Source organism: Mixophyes fleayi, chromosome 9 (genome assembly GCF_038048845.1).
Source record: "Mixophyes fleayi isolate aMixFle1 chromosome 9, aMixFle1.hap1, whole genome shotgun sequence".
Lineage (NCBI taxonomy): Eukaryota > Metazoa > Chordata > Amphibia > Anura > Limnodynastidae > Mixophyes > Mixophyes fleayi.
In genome coordinates, this window is record NC_134410.1 from 121671093 (window position 1) to 121688597 (window position 17505).

Sequence of the window (17505 nt, forward strand, 5' to 3'; positions counted from 1 at the left end):
TTGCACAATATGGACAACACTGCCCCATTATATATGCACATAGTAGATTGCAAGTTCCTCTGCCCAATCCTATGAGGCACAGTCACCTCCTCCCATAGGACACTTACTAAATATAATCCCCACCCTGCCCCAGTCAGAGATCTCACCTTCACTTCCGCCTCCTCCGCTCTCAGTCTCTATGATCCGGGGCCTCTCTATCCCTCCCAGGCGCTGTACTCTATGGTCAGGGAGGCTCCTATAGCGCTCTGTATGGTGATGGCGGCCAGAGACAGGCAGGGATAGGTGTATACAGATTGAGACACCGATCATCATCCAGATACTGAGCACAGAGCAGACCCAGCGCCGTGTACATGTACGGACAGTGTAATATGTATGTACATGGGTATTATACTGTGTGATGTACATGGGCAGGGGAATGATGGACAGTGCTCGGCTGCTGCCACCTAGTGGACAAGAAGCCGAAGAACAGGTGAACAGGCTGCTGTGCGGGGGAGAAGCAGAAATTTAAATGCTGCTCTGCCGGGGACCTACATCTGGCTTCCCCAGCTGTTATGCTGCATGCCATGCTGAGACTTGTAGTTCTTCAATAGCTGGAGAGTTCCTTATTGCCTGTGACTTACATTAGATAACCACAGGGTGCAACCCTTAGCAATAAGCCTGGCACCATAGGTTGCAAACACTGTCAGTATGGTGTAGGACAGTGTTGGCTAACCTGTGACTCCCGGTGTTGTGAAACTACAAGTCCCAGCATACCCTTCCAGCAATAAGCTGCTATATATAGGCAAAGCATGTTGGGACTTGTAGTTTCACAAACACCTGGAGTGCCACAGGTTAGCCAACACTGGTGTAGGCTGTCAATACATGCTGGCACTTGTAGTTCCACAACTGCCAGAGAGCTGGGGTTGCCACCGTGCACTATGTGGAGAAACAGCACAGCAGCAAAAGAATATAGTTTGTGCACTGTGAAAAATACTAGAAGAGTAATTACCAGTCATTGTGGAAAATACTGTGCAAGTACTGAGCTCTCTGACCTCCCAGCAGTGGCGGATCCAGGGGGGGGGGGGCAATCCCCCCCCCCCCCCCCCCCCTAGCAGGGGCTTACTGCCGGCGGCTGCACACTGTGCAGGTCTGTTCAGCAGTGACAGTGTGCTGCCCGGCTGCTCTGATTGTGTGTTAAACACAATCAGAGCAGCGGGGCAGCACACTGTCACTGCTGAGCGGACCTGCACATACTGTGCAGCCGCCGGCAGCCTTAGAAATTAGAAAAGGGTGGGGCCTAAATCGCCCCCCCCCCCCCCCTAAAATCGCCCGGGGTATAGCAAAAGTCTGGATTCGCCACCTGCCTCCCAGCTAGGTTCTCAAGATACCGAATTTATACTCTTATTAGTGAGTGTCCAATCACAGCTTCTTTCATGCAATCTCTATATAGGAAACTACAATCAGAAGACACAAACAAGAAAACACAACAAACAAAACTTTGTAAGTTGTCCGCATAAAGCAGTACTTAGAGGTCACTTCATACACTAGCATCTCATCTTCCAAAACATAAAGAGGAAACAATATCCACTTATAAGAGCAACAAAATAACAAAGTCCCCACACAATCAATTTCAGTAGTAGTGGTTTCTAATAAGGAAATTTGTCAAGTGTTTTGCTTCCCACAACACACTTGCCTACTCTTCCGAAATGTCCAGGAGACTCCCGAATTTGGGAGAGTCATCATGGACTCCCGGGAGAATAGGCCAGCCTTCCGTAGCCCCCTTCTCTTACAGATACCTCCCAAAGTTTATACATTCAAAACCGGAACAAACTGGTTGCGTTTATGGCGCGATTGGCGTAATCAGGCCCTGACCCCTAGCCACACGGCGAAGGAAATCATTGCCCAGTGGGGATGAGACAAATCATGTCATTACACCCTTCCTGGATTGCCCCATGAACCTTCCGGCTGGGGGTGATCCAAAAACAGGACAAATATGCTCAAAATTGATAAAATACAACTACCCTATAAATTAATAGCCTTAAAGGAGATAATGTAACATATTCAGGGTACAAGACGGGGACGTCTTTTTCCCACTTGTGTTTAATATGTCCCTTGATCCAATGCTGAGACTCTTACAGTCCTGACATATCTTTGAGGTAATATCTATATGGAACAAATAGTTCAATTAGCTGATCTTGCAGTCAGTCACCCTGTTATACGTGTCGGATCCTGGGATGTTATTATTCCCCATATTGAAAAAAAATGATGAATATGGGAAAAATCTCTGGGCTCTCTATTCATTTCATTGGATTACACTGGACCATAAGCGCTGCGGAATCAGTGGCGCTATATAAATAAATGGTGATGATGATAATGATGACCACAAGCACAGATTACACACTACCATATTAAATTCATAAAACCCTTCAAAAACTACTAGGGTTTATTATTACCTGAAAATACCTATAATGTATAATATAATATAAAATCAACAATTATAAAGTAATAGATGAACTCAACTGTCATATTTGGGTAGAGCAAATTTAATAAAAATTACACTTTTCCTGGACTCTTATGAATGTAGTGGGTCTGTGTGCAGGAGCAATACGTGGACCTCATATGTGACAAAGGGAGAATGGTGGGGGGGACATATGTGGAATTTGTCACCACCCCCCTCCCACCTCCCACACACACACTCACACTACCAACTGCTGTAAGATCAGTCCTGCTCTAATAGAAGCATTGGAACCAAGATATGGGATTCAGTTACACCAAGTAAAAAAATAGAATAAAGTTATTTAATGTTTTTAAATATGTATTAGTTTTTAAATATCATCAACTATTTATATAGCGCCACTAATTCCGCAGCGCTGTACAGAGAACTTGCTCCCTTCACTCCCTGTCCCATTGGAGCTTACACTCTAAATCTCCTAATACACAGAGAGACCGAGAGAGACTAAGGTCAATTTTAATAGCCAATTAACCTACCAGTATGTTTTTGGAGTGTGGGAGGAAAGCGGAGCACCCGGAGGAAATCCATGCAAACACAGGGAGAACATACAAACTCCTCACAGATAAGGCCATGGTCGGGAATCGAACTCATGACCCCAGTGCTGTGAGGCAGACGTGCTAACCACTGAGTCACCTTGCATTAAAAAAGAGGCACTTGTTAAATAAGTTTCCCCATGCATAGATAACCCCTTTCATATTTTGGGGCGATGTGATAACCAGTGAAAACTCTCATTTCTCACGAGAAATTGGCATCTTCACTTTTTGATAAATAGGCCCTTTAAAGTTAAATTTGCATTCTTTTGGAATAGAATATACTGGCCTCTTTCCCCACTAAAAAATAAAAGAAAATCATCTCTCTTAACCTGTGTTCCTCATTTAAAAAAAACTCCCAGCAAATGGGCACCCCCTGAATTATATTTTGCAGGTTGCAGCAACGTTATTAAAATTAAAATCCTGTCCGTCTATCGGCATCTGTGCAATGTTATTGTTTATTCCAAACTGTTTTATATATTTGTAACAAAATATGGACCTTGTACATGTTATTTTTCATATTCTCTGGATTGATTGTATTTAACAAGCGTCCTTTCAAAATAAAGAGTTTAAAAAGTTCTATATTTATTTTTTAGGACAATCCCATATCCTAGTCCTAATTGTGTATTGCAGACAGTTCAAAACTCTGTAATCATTTTAATTGGCAAAGTACGCCCCCATTAACAGCTTGTTCTATTTGGGGAGGCTACAAAACACACAGAGGCTTAGCCGCTTCTGACCTCAAAGCCCACCATACTGTGGTCGTCTTGGACAATCAGCTTTTTCATTTAAAGCGGCAATGTCAAACTCCGCAGGTTAAGTGTTGAAACACTTAACCAAATATTGCCGCTTTAAATTAAAAGGAATAGAAGTCGCACTGACGATAAAGGCTCCTGACGGACACCTCAGTAGTCGGACTCACTTGCGGTCAGCATCCTGCGCCCATCGGACAGCTGCAACTTCGGTATACAGGTAAGTCTGCTTCTCTTGACATCGTTTTTTTACAGATTCGTCTTTTATTTGGAGGACTTCTCGGTGTCGTTATTGTGGTAATCGTAAAAACGATAACCACCGGTCTGCACACAGAGATCTAGCACTAACTTTCTAGTATTCACAAAGAATCTAACAGACAACAAAGTCATTTGGAGAAGTTAGATTACATTGTTTTACAGATTTAAAGCTACAATGTAAAACTCCAAAATCAAGACTCTAAAAACTGTCCCCTCTACAGTCTCATTGTTAACCGTGTTTGAGAATCCAAATGTAAAAACAAAAAAAAACCAAAAAACAAAACACACCACATTTCTACACTCTGTGCTCTCATCCATGCTAAATGTTTAGTAAAGAACAAGTACATGTTGCAAATGGATGTAAACATGGAGGGTCCGATTCGTGTCTGGACGCAAACTGCACGCAACTTACGTTTTAAATAAGGTAACGTAAGTTTAGTGCTGACCGAATTCAATCCCAAGCAGATCTCCAGATACGTTTCCATTTGAATCTGGGTATAAGTACTCTGCTGGCACATTACTTGCCATAAGTAAACAGACAGAATAGACTGCAGTATACACACAAGCATATGTGCAATATACAAGGTCACAGCACACACACAAAAATAACTCTAAACAGTATAATCATTAATAAAAATATGGATTTAAAATTTTTTTTTTTTTCACATTAGATACATAAATCAAGAGGCTTTAATGCGTACTGTACATACAATGGGCCTGATTCATTAAGGAATGTAAAGCAAAAAATTAGTAAGTTTTCTCCTGGATAAAACCATGTTACAATGCAAGGGGTGCAAATTAGTTTATTATTTTGCACATAAGTTAAATACTGTCAGTTTTTTCATATAGGACGCAAATACTTGAGAGCTTTATTTTTACACAGATGTTAAAGGTTGATCTAGGACACGCTCTAGCCCAATTATAAATCTGTCCCAACATTTTAAATTTAATTCCCCCTCAAATGTAACATGGTTTTGCCAAGGTTCAAAGTTACTCATTTTTTTTGCTTTACTTTCCTTAATGAATCAGACCCAACGTGTTTATCAAATCAATCTTCCTTACACACATATTTTCTTTGCTAGCTAATGCACGCATAAGTGTAGATTGTGATACAAACACGATGTCATGTCAATTCTCTCTATCAGTCGGCACTTAAACTAGGTACACACTACAGGTTTTTCACTTGATTATCGGGCCAATCACATGATAAACGACCGATATGGCATCAGTGTGTACACTCCCGCGATCATGTTTTAACGTCCCAAAGCTCATCGTATCGTTTCATTTGATTTTATAACCGGACTAAAAATCTCGATAAATGATGGAACGCTGTTGTTCCAATCCTGCAGTGTGTCTGCACTCAGGACCGGCAGTGTCCATAGATCTCTATGCAGTGTGTCTGCACTCAGGACCGGCAGTGTCCATAGATCTCTATGCAGTGTGTCTGCACTCAGCACCGGCAGTGTCCATAGATCTCTATGCAGTGTGTCTGCACTCAGCACCGGCAGTGTCCATAGATCTCTATGCAGTGTGTCTGCACTCAGCACCGGCAGTGTCCATAGATCTCTATGCAGTGTGTCTGCACTCAGGACCGGCAGTGTCCATAGATCTCTATGCAGTGTGTCTGCACTCAGGACCGGCAGTGTCCATAGATCTCTATGCAGTGTGTCTGCACTCAGGACCGGCAGTGTCCATAGATCTCTATGCAGTGTGTCTGCACTCAGGACCGGCAGTGTCCATAGATCTCTATGCAGTGTGTCTGCGCTCAGGACCGGCAGTGTCCATAGATCTCTATGCAGTGTTTCTGCGCTCAGGACCGGCAGTGTCCATAGATCTCTATGCAGTGTGTCTGCGCTCAGGACCGGCAGTGTCCATAGATCTCTATGCAGTGTGTCTGCACTCAGGACCGGCAGTGTCCATAGATCTCTATGCAGTGTGTAGAGTCAGGATCTTTTCAGCCGATGGTTATGACAGATGAAGAGCACAGACCTGAAGGTAAAACATGTATATAGTGTGTACACATGAATCGGCTCATCGGGACTTTCAGTAGTTGGTAAAATCATTAAAGATGTCGCATCGGGAGAATTTTTGGAGATATAGTTTAGATTGGAGCCTAATTCACGCAATGCATTTCTGTGTGTAGTAATGCAGGCATGTACAGAAAGACCCATTAAGATTATTAACCTGCAGCGCCAGCATAAGAATGCAGGGTGCAACTCTGCTCAGAGAGGTATTCATAATACCGGGCCTGTTAACAGATGAAGTCATTGACCTCTGGACCCCACAAATATCTAATGAAAACAGAACCTGTCAATTCCAGCAAACAGCACAGATAAGGATTTCCCAACCACACAGCAAACACTGACAATGTACATAGAACCAAGTGTCTACACAATGTCAACACAACTGCAGGGAATGTTGTGAGCCGGTTAGTACAGTTCATTAAACCTGGGACACGGTGTAGTCATGTTACCCCCCCAAATCATTCTTTTCCTTCTGGTTCTCTGCAACCCCCGTGTCTGGGGACAAAGGAAGAAGCCGATCGTGAACCCCATCGATGCGATACAAAGTGCGGCCAATTTTGACCAGAATCAGGTAAGAGTCCTAGAACATTTAGTCTGTGTGTGTGTATGTTAGGGAATATAGACTGTAAGCTCCAATGGAGCAGGGACTGACGTGAATGAGTTCTCTGTACAGCGCTGCGGAATTAGTGACGCTATATAAATAGATGATGATGATGATGAATTACGGCTGATCTGTTTCTGTAGGTCCTGGTGGGATCAATAAGAGATCAAATATGCGGAAATAATCACCATTATTATTATTTTACCCAAATCTGTGCTAGATAAGAATTGCCAACATCCCCGACTTTCCAGGGACAGTCCTGAGATTATAAAATTTGTCCCCAAAATATTTTTCAATATTAACCAACTCTACAATAATATTCCACTTTTTCTGCATTATTCTAGTAGTGTCTATAAAAGGCTGTAACCCCACATATACGGTTTACTGGCGGTGGAATGGTTAATCTATACATGGATTACTATGACCTGGCTACATACACATTTCAGTAAAGACACAGACAGACTCCTAGTTATATAAACGTTACCACAAAACAGCAATGTTTCAGGATTTTTATATTAATTGGTATAAGACAAAACAACGGAGTCGCAGAAATCCATTCTATTTGTAAAATAATGGACGTTTACTCTACCTCTTTATATTTAGGGGGTCCTCAACACTCTTCCAGCTCCGTTCTACATATGTCTTGCATTTGTTTTTTTAAACCAGATGCTGCCTCTGCTGGATAAGTAAGATACTATGTACAGATGTGGCATCCCGCGGCTTGGAGTTTGTTTTCTTGATTAATATATATATCAGTGATTGACAACCTGATACATTTCAGGGTCCGCATGGTGCCTCTCTCTGACCATCAAAAGGGCCGCACATTGGCCTTACTCTCTGTAAAAATATAAAACAATACATTTAATCAATGAAAGGGACACCTATCTGTAATTGCATATCAGACGGTATTTTATACAAGTATTCACTACATTAAAGAAACTACACTACAATATATGTATAACTTCTTCCATCAAAGTTACATTGCTGGGCAATGGTGCCCAAAAGATGCACTGATATATATGGCTGCAAATTACTGTCACAGTTTCCAGACCACCAAGCAGGTCACATGTTCCAGGTCACCCAGCAGGTGCACAGGGAGAGCTTACTAGCTGTCACAGTTTCCAGAGCAACCAGCATGTGCACAGGTGTATTGTCACATTTTCCAGAGGGCAATGGTAATGCATAGTTGTAAATGGCAGGCGGACGTTTTGCAAAATAACTCCGAAATTATGTAACCGATTACAGTACCAATATTTTTCTGCAAATCTACAGATCAAGACATTTAATTTGGTATAGGATGGGCCCTGTTCAGACAAGGGCATCATAGAAATAAGTCACTCATAAAAGTCATACTTATGCTATTGATATATAGATGATGCACTTAGTCCTGCACCGTTACTCTATAACCAGTATATTCCCATCCATAGCCCTATACGTCCGTATATAGAGTACTAGAAGGGTGTATTGCATATCCAGACATGGTACATTTCTTTTCAAATATTTTCTGACTGTTGCTCTGACGGGTGTTGTGCTTTCAGTTTTCAGGGAAGTGGTACCTGCTTTCAGTCTCTTCCGAGTGTGATTACCTGAAGACCAACAACCATCGCGTACAGGCCACCATCATCCAGGTGACACAGTCTAAGACCTCGCGGGGAGTGGAGACTTTGGACGTCAGCACGTTTAGGAAGCTGTAAGGAGAATGTGACACTGTACTCCAACCCAAACACATACATTGTATATTAGGTTATTACATGGGAGCGGAACATAACCCGAGGCTGAAATACAGGTCTTACATTTAGTATTAAATGTCTCTCCTCTTTCCACGCCAGAATCCAAGACTTCTCCCGGGCTGCCCCTCTTCATTGGAACGACCTCCCACGCTCCATCCGACTGTCCCCTAATTTAGGCTCCTTCATACGGGCACTCAAGACTCATCTTTTCATCAAAGCCTACCAGCCATCCACCTAACTTTCTATCCATACTTGATTACTTTACCCTCTCTCCCCCCTCCCTCATGCTTGATCCCCTCTTCTAACTTCCTCTGTACCTCCTGTCTGTTTACCCTCCCTCTAGAATGTAAGCTCTTATGAACGGGACCCTCTTCCCTCTTGTCTCTCTACCTACTCTTCTGCTCCTACATCACTATACAAGCTATGTTTGAAGTGTTTGATGTCCTGGTAGTATTTCTCGCCCCATAATGTTACGCCTTGATTGCGCAATTTGTAACCTTTGCCTTGAGGGGTAAACTATCTTGTCCTGGCGATATAGATAGTCCAAATGTGGGGGATGTTTAGATTTGGGCACAGCTGAATTTGTGCGTCACGTCAAAATTGTCGCCTTGAACACACATACGAACACCAACTCTTACTCAACCCTTGAATGTGTAGAGAGGTCCCTGCATAAAGAAGACGTCACATAACATTTCCGTGTAACGTTCTTTCCCAGGGACGGAATCTGTTGGGAGATTAAACACGCGTATCTGCCAAACAAAGCAAAGAAGGGAAGATATGCATTAAAAGGTTGGTTCATATATGAAATATACATAATATATAGACATATATAGGACCAAAGTTACTGAGTTGAACTCCTCTCTTCTTTCCATGCATAGCGAAGGGGTATTCGAGTAACTTGGATGTGGTTGTGGCAGAAACGGATCACCAGAATTACGCAATACTGTATTACCAGCGGAGGAACAAGATAACCCTTAAGCTGTACGGTCAGTATGTACATGACACCCCTTTCTCTGAAAATTAGATGTATATTTACAGGCAAGGTTTCAGAATTGCCAGGTCCAGGTTTATAAGTGCAAAGAAAAAAATACTTGGATCATGTTGTGATTAAGGGGGAGAAAACTTTAAAAAAAAGGAAAAGTGGAGGTGTTGCCCATAGCAACCAATCAGATTCTATCCATCGTGTTCTAGAATGTAGTCAATAAATGATAGCTAGAATGTGATTGGTTGCTATGGGCAACACCTTCACTTAATGTGTCTTGTTTTCCAGGGCGAAAAACGTCGGTGAGCGATGACATCAACAGGAAGTTTGACGACCACGTCAGTAAACAGGGCATAGACCTGGAATATATCTACGCGTTCCCGACATACGGTGAGTGCTGAGGTTACTCTGGTAACTACCGTCCCACATTACCTTGTGGTCTGTGATGGGCAATCTCGGCCGTTTAAAGAGCAGTTTGTGTGCAAAGTGTCCCCCCCCTATTGTCGACTTGAGAATAGTGTTAAAGTATCACAGAGTGTTTGAACTTCATTTGCCACGTAAAAGGTCGAAATGCAAAGATTTAGCGAAAATTGTTACAGAGCAATACAATTAACTTTGTGGGTAGTTCAGTCGCAATAAGTATTTAGGATATTTATGTTGCAGATAATGTATATTTGCCAACAGGCGTGATGAGAGAACCGGGCAAAATTGAGATATTTGTGACCATCATCATCAATTTATTTATATAGCGCCACTAATTCCGCAGCGCTGTACAGAGAACTCACTCACATCAGTCCCTGCCCCATTGGAGCTTACAGTCTAAATTCACTAACATACACACAATTGACTGAGGTCAATTTGATAGCAGCCGGATGAAACCCACACAAACACGGGGAGAACATACAAACTCCACACAGATAAGACCATGGTCGGGAATTGAACTCTGTAAGGCAGCACTGGTGTCATGCCAACCTCTAAGCCAACGTGCTGCCCCAATATGCCGACCATATGTGCCATTACCATCCAATCACATTTACTGATCTCATGCGTCCAGCCTCAGACCTAAATACGCAAGACAGAAAACATGTCATGCATATCCTGTCACCTACCAAGTGGCATGCTGCCCCCTGCTGGCAGAGGACAGATATTCCCATAAACACAGCTTTATCAAAAGTGACGATGATAAATGAGCAATGATTGTGCTTATCAGAAGACACAAAATGAATACATTCCACATGGTGTGGGACGCTTTATCTCGGTCCCTAACCTCAATATAGTGTTGATGCCTCCGGTGGAAAAGTGCCACATATACTTTCTTTCTTATCTGTGGGGGGGTGTTTGGGGGCCCACTGTCGTGTGTATTACAAATGCTTTTCTTGCAATTTTTTATTATTAGTTAATTAAACCTCTCATAGTGATAGCAAAATAACTCAGTGCAAAGTCTAAAGGAGAGTTTCTATTTCCAGGTTTCTGTGAGACAGCGGACGAGTTTCATATTCTGAACGGTAAGTAAATCACAACTCTCTGTTTTAAAGTTTTGGATGTAAGAAAAGATGCCTAATATGACCTCCCTGCGTTCTGGCGGGCCCCCATAACGCTAGAGGGCGTTGCGGGGGTCTCTGGTCACTCCACTGGCTCTATGATACAAGACCACCGAAATTTGGGCTAAGAGCACATTACCCATCTAGTGCAGACATCGGAGGACACGCCAGGTCACCGAGGCAAATTAAAAATAATATATTCATGTTTAATTTATTTACGGACCTGCATTTGTTTCAGTTTTTTGGTGGAATTCTCTTTTAAATTTCACCTTGACCAATAATATTTAATCAACTTTAATAAGCCTGGTGGTGGAACGTTCCACGTGGAGCCAGCATTAAACCGGCCTGCAGACCGTCGTGGGACTTCCAACCTTCCGAACGCTAAGTTATTGCTTGGTACACGGCTTCCTGCAAGTTTGACTAAATACATTAGTTTCTGTTTCTAGCGTGCTTTGTTTTTCACTCTGGTTTTACCTACCAGGCGGGGCGGTTTATTTTATCTCCCCTTGGATACAGCACAGCTCAGCTCTACCAACTACAGCGATATCAACAGAGCAGTTATGTGCTATATTCCATGGGCAATAGAAACAACTCTCCTTAGTGGATAGAAAAGCCTTTCGTTAAAAAGCGCATAAGGAAGTTATAAAAATTAAACAATATACATAGTAAAAGTTGCAGTCGGGCACATACAAACTATCAAACTCATCCGAGGATGGAACATGTCTTCCATAGAAGTAGTTTGTAAATGATAAAGTGCCGTATAATGGGAAATATAAAAGTTGACTATTTTAGAAGTCCAGGGGGTAAATGTATCAAGCTGAGAGTTTTCCAGCAAGTCTGAAAAGTGGAGATGTTGCCTATAGCAACCAATCAGATTCTAGCTGTCATTTTTTAGAATGTACTAAATAAATGATAGCTGGAATCTGATTGACTTTTCAAACCCGCCGGAAAACTCTCGGCTTGATATATTTACCCCCAAATTTCATAAAATTATATCCACATAAACAGAGACCTCAATTACAGCAGAACTAAATGATTTTCAAAATAAAAATCTGCAACTCTGCACAAAATATGTATATATTTTCAGAGTAAATGTATTATCTGTACTTTCCTGTAATACAGCTATATATGTCTGTTTTCTATTTTAGAAGTCCCAAGATGATGACTGTCTCAGCTACGGCAATGATGGTGATGAAGAGGAAATGCCACGGAATTAAATACCTGTGCCACGTTTTGGCTCAGCAATGCGGGACACAGACATAGTCATAATTATATAATTCTTTGGGGGGGGGGGGGGAAACAAGAATACAATATCAGAAATCACACTGCGACCACAACAGCCAATCAGCTCTCATCTCTCTAGTGCAAGTTGGACAACGAAAGCAAATTTCTGATTGGCTGCTGTGGTTATAGTGCAGATTTGGCACCATGCAGCATTGTTAGTCATTAACCTTCTGCGTATTTTACTGGGTCATATAGAGTCCTAATAATCATAGGTTGAAACAAATCTTTGGGTTCCGTTTAAAAATACAACAATAACTTACACTTTATTAAAGTCATTTAAAGAACTGCAGAGGCCTCTGTCCTTTGTTGCACTCTCTGCTTTTCTATTATTCCTCCCCTGCACCCACACACGGGCCCCAGAACCTTCCCAGCAGGGCCAGGTCCATCCAGCCCAGCTGACGCATTAGCCCGAGGCCGGCACCTGCCCAGCGCAGCCTGGATCCTTCCCTGATCAACAACACACACGTGTTTCTCATCACGTCGGGGTCAGCGGGTGGAGTGGCCCGGACCTCTGTCCCGAAACTTCCCTCCCAAATGGAGCCCTAAACCCTCCGCGTCCCCCCTTCTATTATCCTGCAGGAACTGAGCTTGTATAATCGGTGATGGAATGTTTGGACGCTCGCTGAGAGGTGCAGCTTATGTAAAGGTTGTATGTAAACAGGACCAGCAGCTTCGGAAAGAGTTCAGCGAGGGGACAGTACTGCACGACATAACAGGGGTCTAACATACAGGGTGACGGGACACCATCATATTAAGAAAACAAAACAAAAAATCAAAAGCAATTAACTGCAGACCCCAAAAACTGATCACGCTTGGAAATGCCTTATAAAGAGAAGCTTAGTATAGGCAAGTCCGGGGCAATGGGCAGGAAAGGCATCTTTTAAAGTCAGACATGCCTTGGATGCAAGGAGGCTTGGGGGCACAAATCCAGCAATAAAAAAATATATTATATATATATATATATATATATATATATATATATATATATATATATATATATATATATATATATATATATATATATTTTTTTTTTTTTTTTTTTATTTTTTTTTTTTTTTATCCTGATTTTTCTCACCACGACCCATCAAAAAGGTGCCCACACAACATTAATGTGCAGGTACAACATCCGGAGCAGAGGGCAACTTTTGTCATTTTTGTTTCCAAACGCCTCGTTCTGCCAAGCGTTACAGGACAGGGGCCCATGCTGTTAATTATAGGGGTCCATAAAATTTATTGTACAGCTGTACTGAAAATGGTGGTGTTTTCTAAATAAAGATAAAGGGCTGGATTCATTAAGGAAAGTAAAGCAAAAAAAAATAAAAAAATGAGTATCTTTGGAACTTGGCAAAACCATGTTGCATTGTGTATTGGAGGGGGGGGTAAATTTAAAACGTGGAAGACAGATTTATAGTTGGGGTAGGGCATGTCCTAGATCAACTTTTAATGTCAGTGTAAAAATAAAGCTGTCAAGTATTTGCGTCCTACATGAAAAATTTGCACCCCTTGTATTGTAACATGGTTTTGCCAAGGTTCAAAGTTACTCATTTTCTTGCTTTACTTTCCTTAATGAATCAGGCCCGAAAGTACAATTACTTGCCACAACCAATATGGAGACGATTGTGCTAATGTAAGTGCAGTACCATCCTCCCACCACAAGGGGGTGACTTCTGCCATGAGGCGATATTTTCTTCACACTGGCCAGCTTTAAACATGGCCGCCCGCATATGTCAGCGATATCACTTGAGCACTCGCATACATTGGGGTTGGGATTTTACATAACATCATTGCTTATAAGAAAAAAGCCAGTGAATAACTGACCACTAAAAATGCATCACAAACTGCTGTGCATAAAATGCTATTAATAACATTTACAGATATATAGGTAAATGTTTACACACCTTGAGCGTACTTACTGTAATACACACAGAGCAGAACATGGACATTTTAACATTCCTGGTTTTCTACTAAAACACTGCGTGTTTTTTCTCTGTTTTTATATAGTCTCAAACATTATTATAACACTTTGTAATGGATCTTGCTGCATATTTGCTCCTAGTTCTGCAGATTACCTACTACGAAGGCCTTAATGCGTGTTGGGACTTCTGTCGTGCATAAAATCAGGACTTTCACAACGTATTGTTCATGTCCGTTTCTTAATCTGACCCCCCCTGTGGCTCCACGACCTTTTTGTGATATAAAATTGACGTTAGTGGGTTGGAAACGGCAGATCTTAGTCGTGGGCCAACCAGATTCACCAATGATAATTACATCAATCCCAATTGGCATCTGATCTGGTTAGTTGGTCATTTTGGTCCCACACACAGTGCAAAGTCTTGTTTTTTGGTCATAAACAACATGGCTGCCACAGATTGAGAGATCCGCTCTTATTCAATATACTAAATGACCGTGAATCAGAGCCTGGGGCACCAGTGTTACACAACTCGTTGTTAGTGTTTTGTAATGTACACAGAAACTCGCTTGACTTTTACATATAAACAGGTTACAGCTGACACAGAACCTCTTAGGGATGAGAGCTGCCAGTCAGATCCTAATCCCTACATACAGGAGGTTAATGAGAAGTGAATTTTCCTGTAAAAAATTATATGCAGGAATGGAGTGTCCTTAAGTGTAGATGTTCAGGGAACAATGGGTATAAATAAATCCTATTTGAGTGCCACTCTTGTGTCCAATCAGTAGGATATGTAAGATATCATCATTATCATCAGTTATTTATATAGCGCCACTTATTCCGCAGCGCTGTACAGAGACCTCACTCGCATCAGTCCCTGCCCCATTGGAGCTTACAGTCTAAATTCTCTAACATACAGACAGACAGACAGACAGACAGACTAGGGGCAATTTTGATAGACGCCAATTAACCTGCCAGTATGTTTTTGGCGTGTGGGAGGTAACCGGAGCACCCGGAGGAAACCCACCAAACACGGGGAGAACATACAAACTCCACACAGATAAGGCCATGGTTGGGAATCGAACCAATGACCCCAGTGCTGTGAGGCAGAAGTGCTAACCACTGAGCCACTGTGCTGCCGTATATATCCGTATATATCAGAACATTTTGGACAGAGCCCAAAGGAGTTCGGTAATGTAATAATGTCAGGCAAATGGCTCAAAATTAATGCTGCAAATCAACTATAACGTTCTGGATGTTATAAGCTTATATAGGAGATAATATACTCCCTAATGTACGTTATATTACAAGGCTGTAGGCCTAGTACCTTTATACAGCTTACAGAACTCCCAGGCAAACTCTTATATCCATATAATTTAATTTACTGTAGGGGGTACATTATTTATTATATTACACAAGTTTTCCTAATGAAGACTGACGTGATGACATCAAAACTCACCGATTCTAAAGTGATGACATCAGAACTCGCGGTATATACAGACATTCTAGATTAATACACATTCTACATGCATCCCTGCTTTATTATTTTATTATTATCAATTAAAGTTCTGAGATTTGCACCTCACCTGTTGGACCGTTATAACCACAGTTTGCTGCTCCATGTTATAATGAGATTAGCGGATGGAATGTTCCACGGTGAGGGGGGGGGGGGGGGGGGGTAAGCCAGAGTCCAGGTGAGGGATTCCTGTTGCTATATCAACCGATATTATAATAACCCAGCACGCTCCGCTCAGATTAACATGGATCAGTCCTACGTCCTGCAGGGAACTTCAATTCTCCCCAGTAACAAAAACATGGGAGGTATAAATCCAAGTTTTCTGAACGCTTAATGGAAAATTTTGTGTAGGGCAGATTATTCCATTCAGTTATAGCACACGGGGGAGAAGGGGGAGACTCTGGGGTAACTTAAGGGACTGTATGGCCAAGCTGGCTTTTAATTCATAACTAGCAGAACGGACCTTGGTGAAATTGTTATTATAAAAGTTAAACTAACATAAAAAGGATTGTATATGTCTATCCCAGCGATGGGGATCCTGATAACACCTCCGAGGGCTTCAATGCGGTCCGCTAGCCTGCAAAATGGCCCACACATCACCCTTAATCTCAGTAAGATAATACATTTAATCCATATACGTGTATACGTGTGCGTATGTCTACACACAGGGCTGGATTCATGTGCGGATCCTGCATTTCTGTCTGCATACGGCAAGTACTGTATAGCTAGAGCAGTGTTCAGGGAACAGGGGTAAATTACCCCAAATGGGGCAAAAATGAAATTCCTGGGGGTAATGCCGATTCACATGCTGTCAGTTGGATTGTAGACCCCTTTAAATGTGAAATTGCTGTTGTACCATAAGAGCCTGAAGGGTTGGCAGAGGCACTTCTTGAGCTTCGATGTAATAATGAAGCACGTATTGCATTTGAAAACAAAGCAGATCTGTCATATTTTTGGATGTCAACAGCCGCAAAGACATTCAAAATTGCACATGAGGAGGCAGTCAAAAAGCTGCTGCCTTTTGCAACAACCTACCTTTGCCAACAAGGATTTTTCACTCTAACGAACATAAAAACAAAGCAGAGAAATCGATTGGCCGCTGAAGACTGTATCCAAATTGCTCTGACATCAAAACGCCCCAATATTGATGCTCTCGTATCAAAAATGAAGCAACATCATTTCTCCAAAACCTGAAGTTTAAGTTTTCAAAGAAATTTTGATTAGATTTAATAAAATTTTGAATTCCAATAATTAATAATATATGATTTCCTTCCTTTCAAATCAGGGGGTAACAACGGCGTATCTAAATATATTTTGGGGTAAAAGGTAAAAAAGTTCTCTGATCCCTGGTCTAGGCGTTGGTATACAGCTAAACCACCATTGAAATGGACGTAAAATATAATTTACTAGAAAACAGGGATAGTTATGAAAACAGGTGAACGATTAGCTGCTAAAAAAACAAAAATTGTTGTTATAACTGCACCGACCAATCACGTTTGATCTCATGTCCCAACCAGTAGGAAAATGACAGAATCTGATTGGTTGTTACCGATACAGCGCCATATCTGCACAGTGCCCCAGTGTTTATAAATGTTCCGCACATTGTATGGAAGAGGGGAATTTGCTATGGTACCGAGCAAATGATTTCTTGTAGTATGTTCTATAATCACGCGGAGAGTTAAATAACTTGTTTTCCATGTACAATCTGCAACAGATGCAGTAATCTGCCAGTGATCCAAACCAGGCACAGAAACATAAATAAATAAAATCCAAACGGTCGGGCACAGGTGGAACGAAACAACTCTGCAGATTCCTTCAGGTCAAAGCAATATAAAGGTCGTACTGATCAGTGGGGGATTAAGACCCCGTGGGGATACCTTAGGTATG

The 17505-nt window shown here is 41.8% G+C and overlaps 2 protein-coding genes across 4 annotated transcripts in view; one reads left to right on the top strand and one right to left on the bottom strand.

Annotated features, from left to right (window-relative positions):
• The window catches only part of FBXW5 (F-box and WD repeat domain containing 5), a 36761-nt gene that overhangs the window by 11943 nt on the left and 7313 nt on the right, over window positions 1–17505 (bottom strand). Inside the window, exon 2 of one of the 3 annotated variants that reach the window (XM_075185390.1) lies at window positions 7246–7493. Coding sequence is in view for 1 of the 3 variants with exons in the window: in XM_075185388.1 (XP_075041489.1) it covers window positions 147–405 (259 nt within the window). In the remaining 2 variants the exon portion in view is untranslated. Of the gene's footprint in view, window positions 1–146; window positions 413–7245; window positions 7494–17505 lie in introns of those variants that run through there. The other 2 variants (XM_075185388.1, XM_075185389.1) reach the window with 2 other exon arrangements.
• Window positions 6425–12480, top strand: C8G (complement C8 gamma chain). Its single transcript, XM_075185399.1, has 7 exons — window positions 6425–6626; window positions 8195–8346; window positions 9102–9175; window positions 9265–9372; window positions 9657–9758; window positions 10835–10873; window positions 12058–12480. The coding sequence occupies exons 1-7, from the start codon at window positions 6498–6500 to the stop codon at window positions 12069–12071; spliced, it is 618 nt and encodes a 205-aa protein (XP_075041500.1). The 5' UTR covers window positions 6425–6497; the 3' UTR covers window positions 12072–12480.

Coding starts and splice junctions, on each gene's coding strand:
- C8G (XM_075185399.1), top strand. CDS start 6,498: ATGTTACCCCCCCAAATCATTCTTTTCCTTCTGGTTCTCTGCAACCCC. Junction 6,627..8,194: donor CCAATTTTGACCAGAATCAG/GTAAGAGTCCTA, acceptor TTGTGCTTTCAG/TTTTCAGGGAAGTGGTACCT. Junction 9,373..9,656: donor GATAACCCTTAAGCTGTACG/GTCAGTATGTAC, acceptor CTTGTTTTCCAG/GGCGAAAAACGTCGGTGAGC.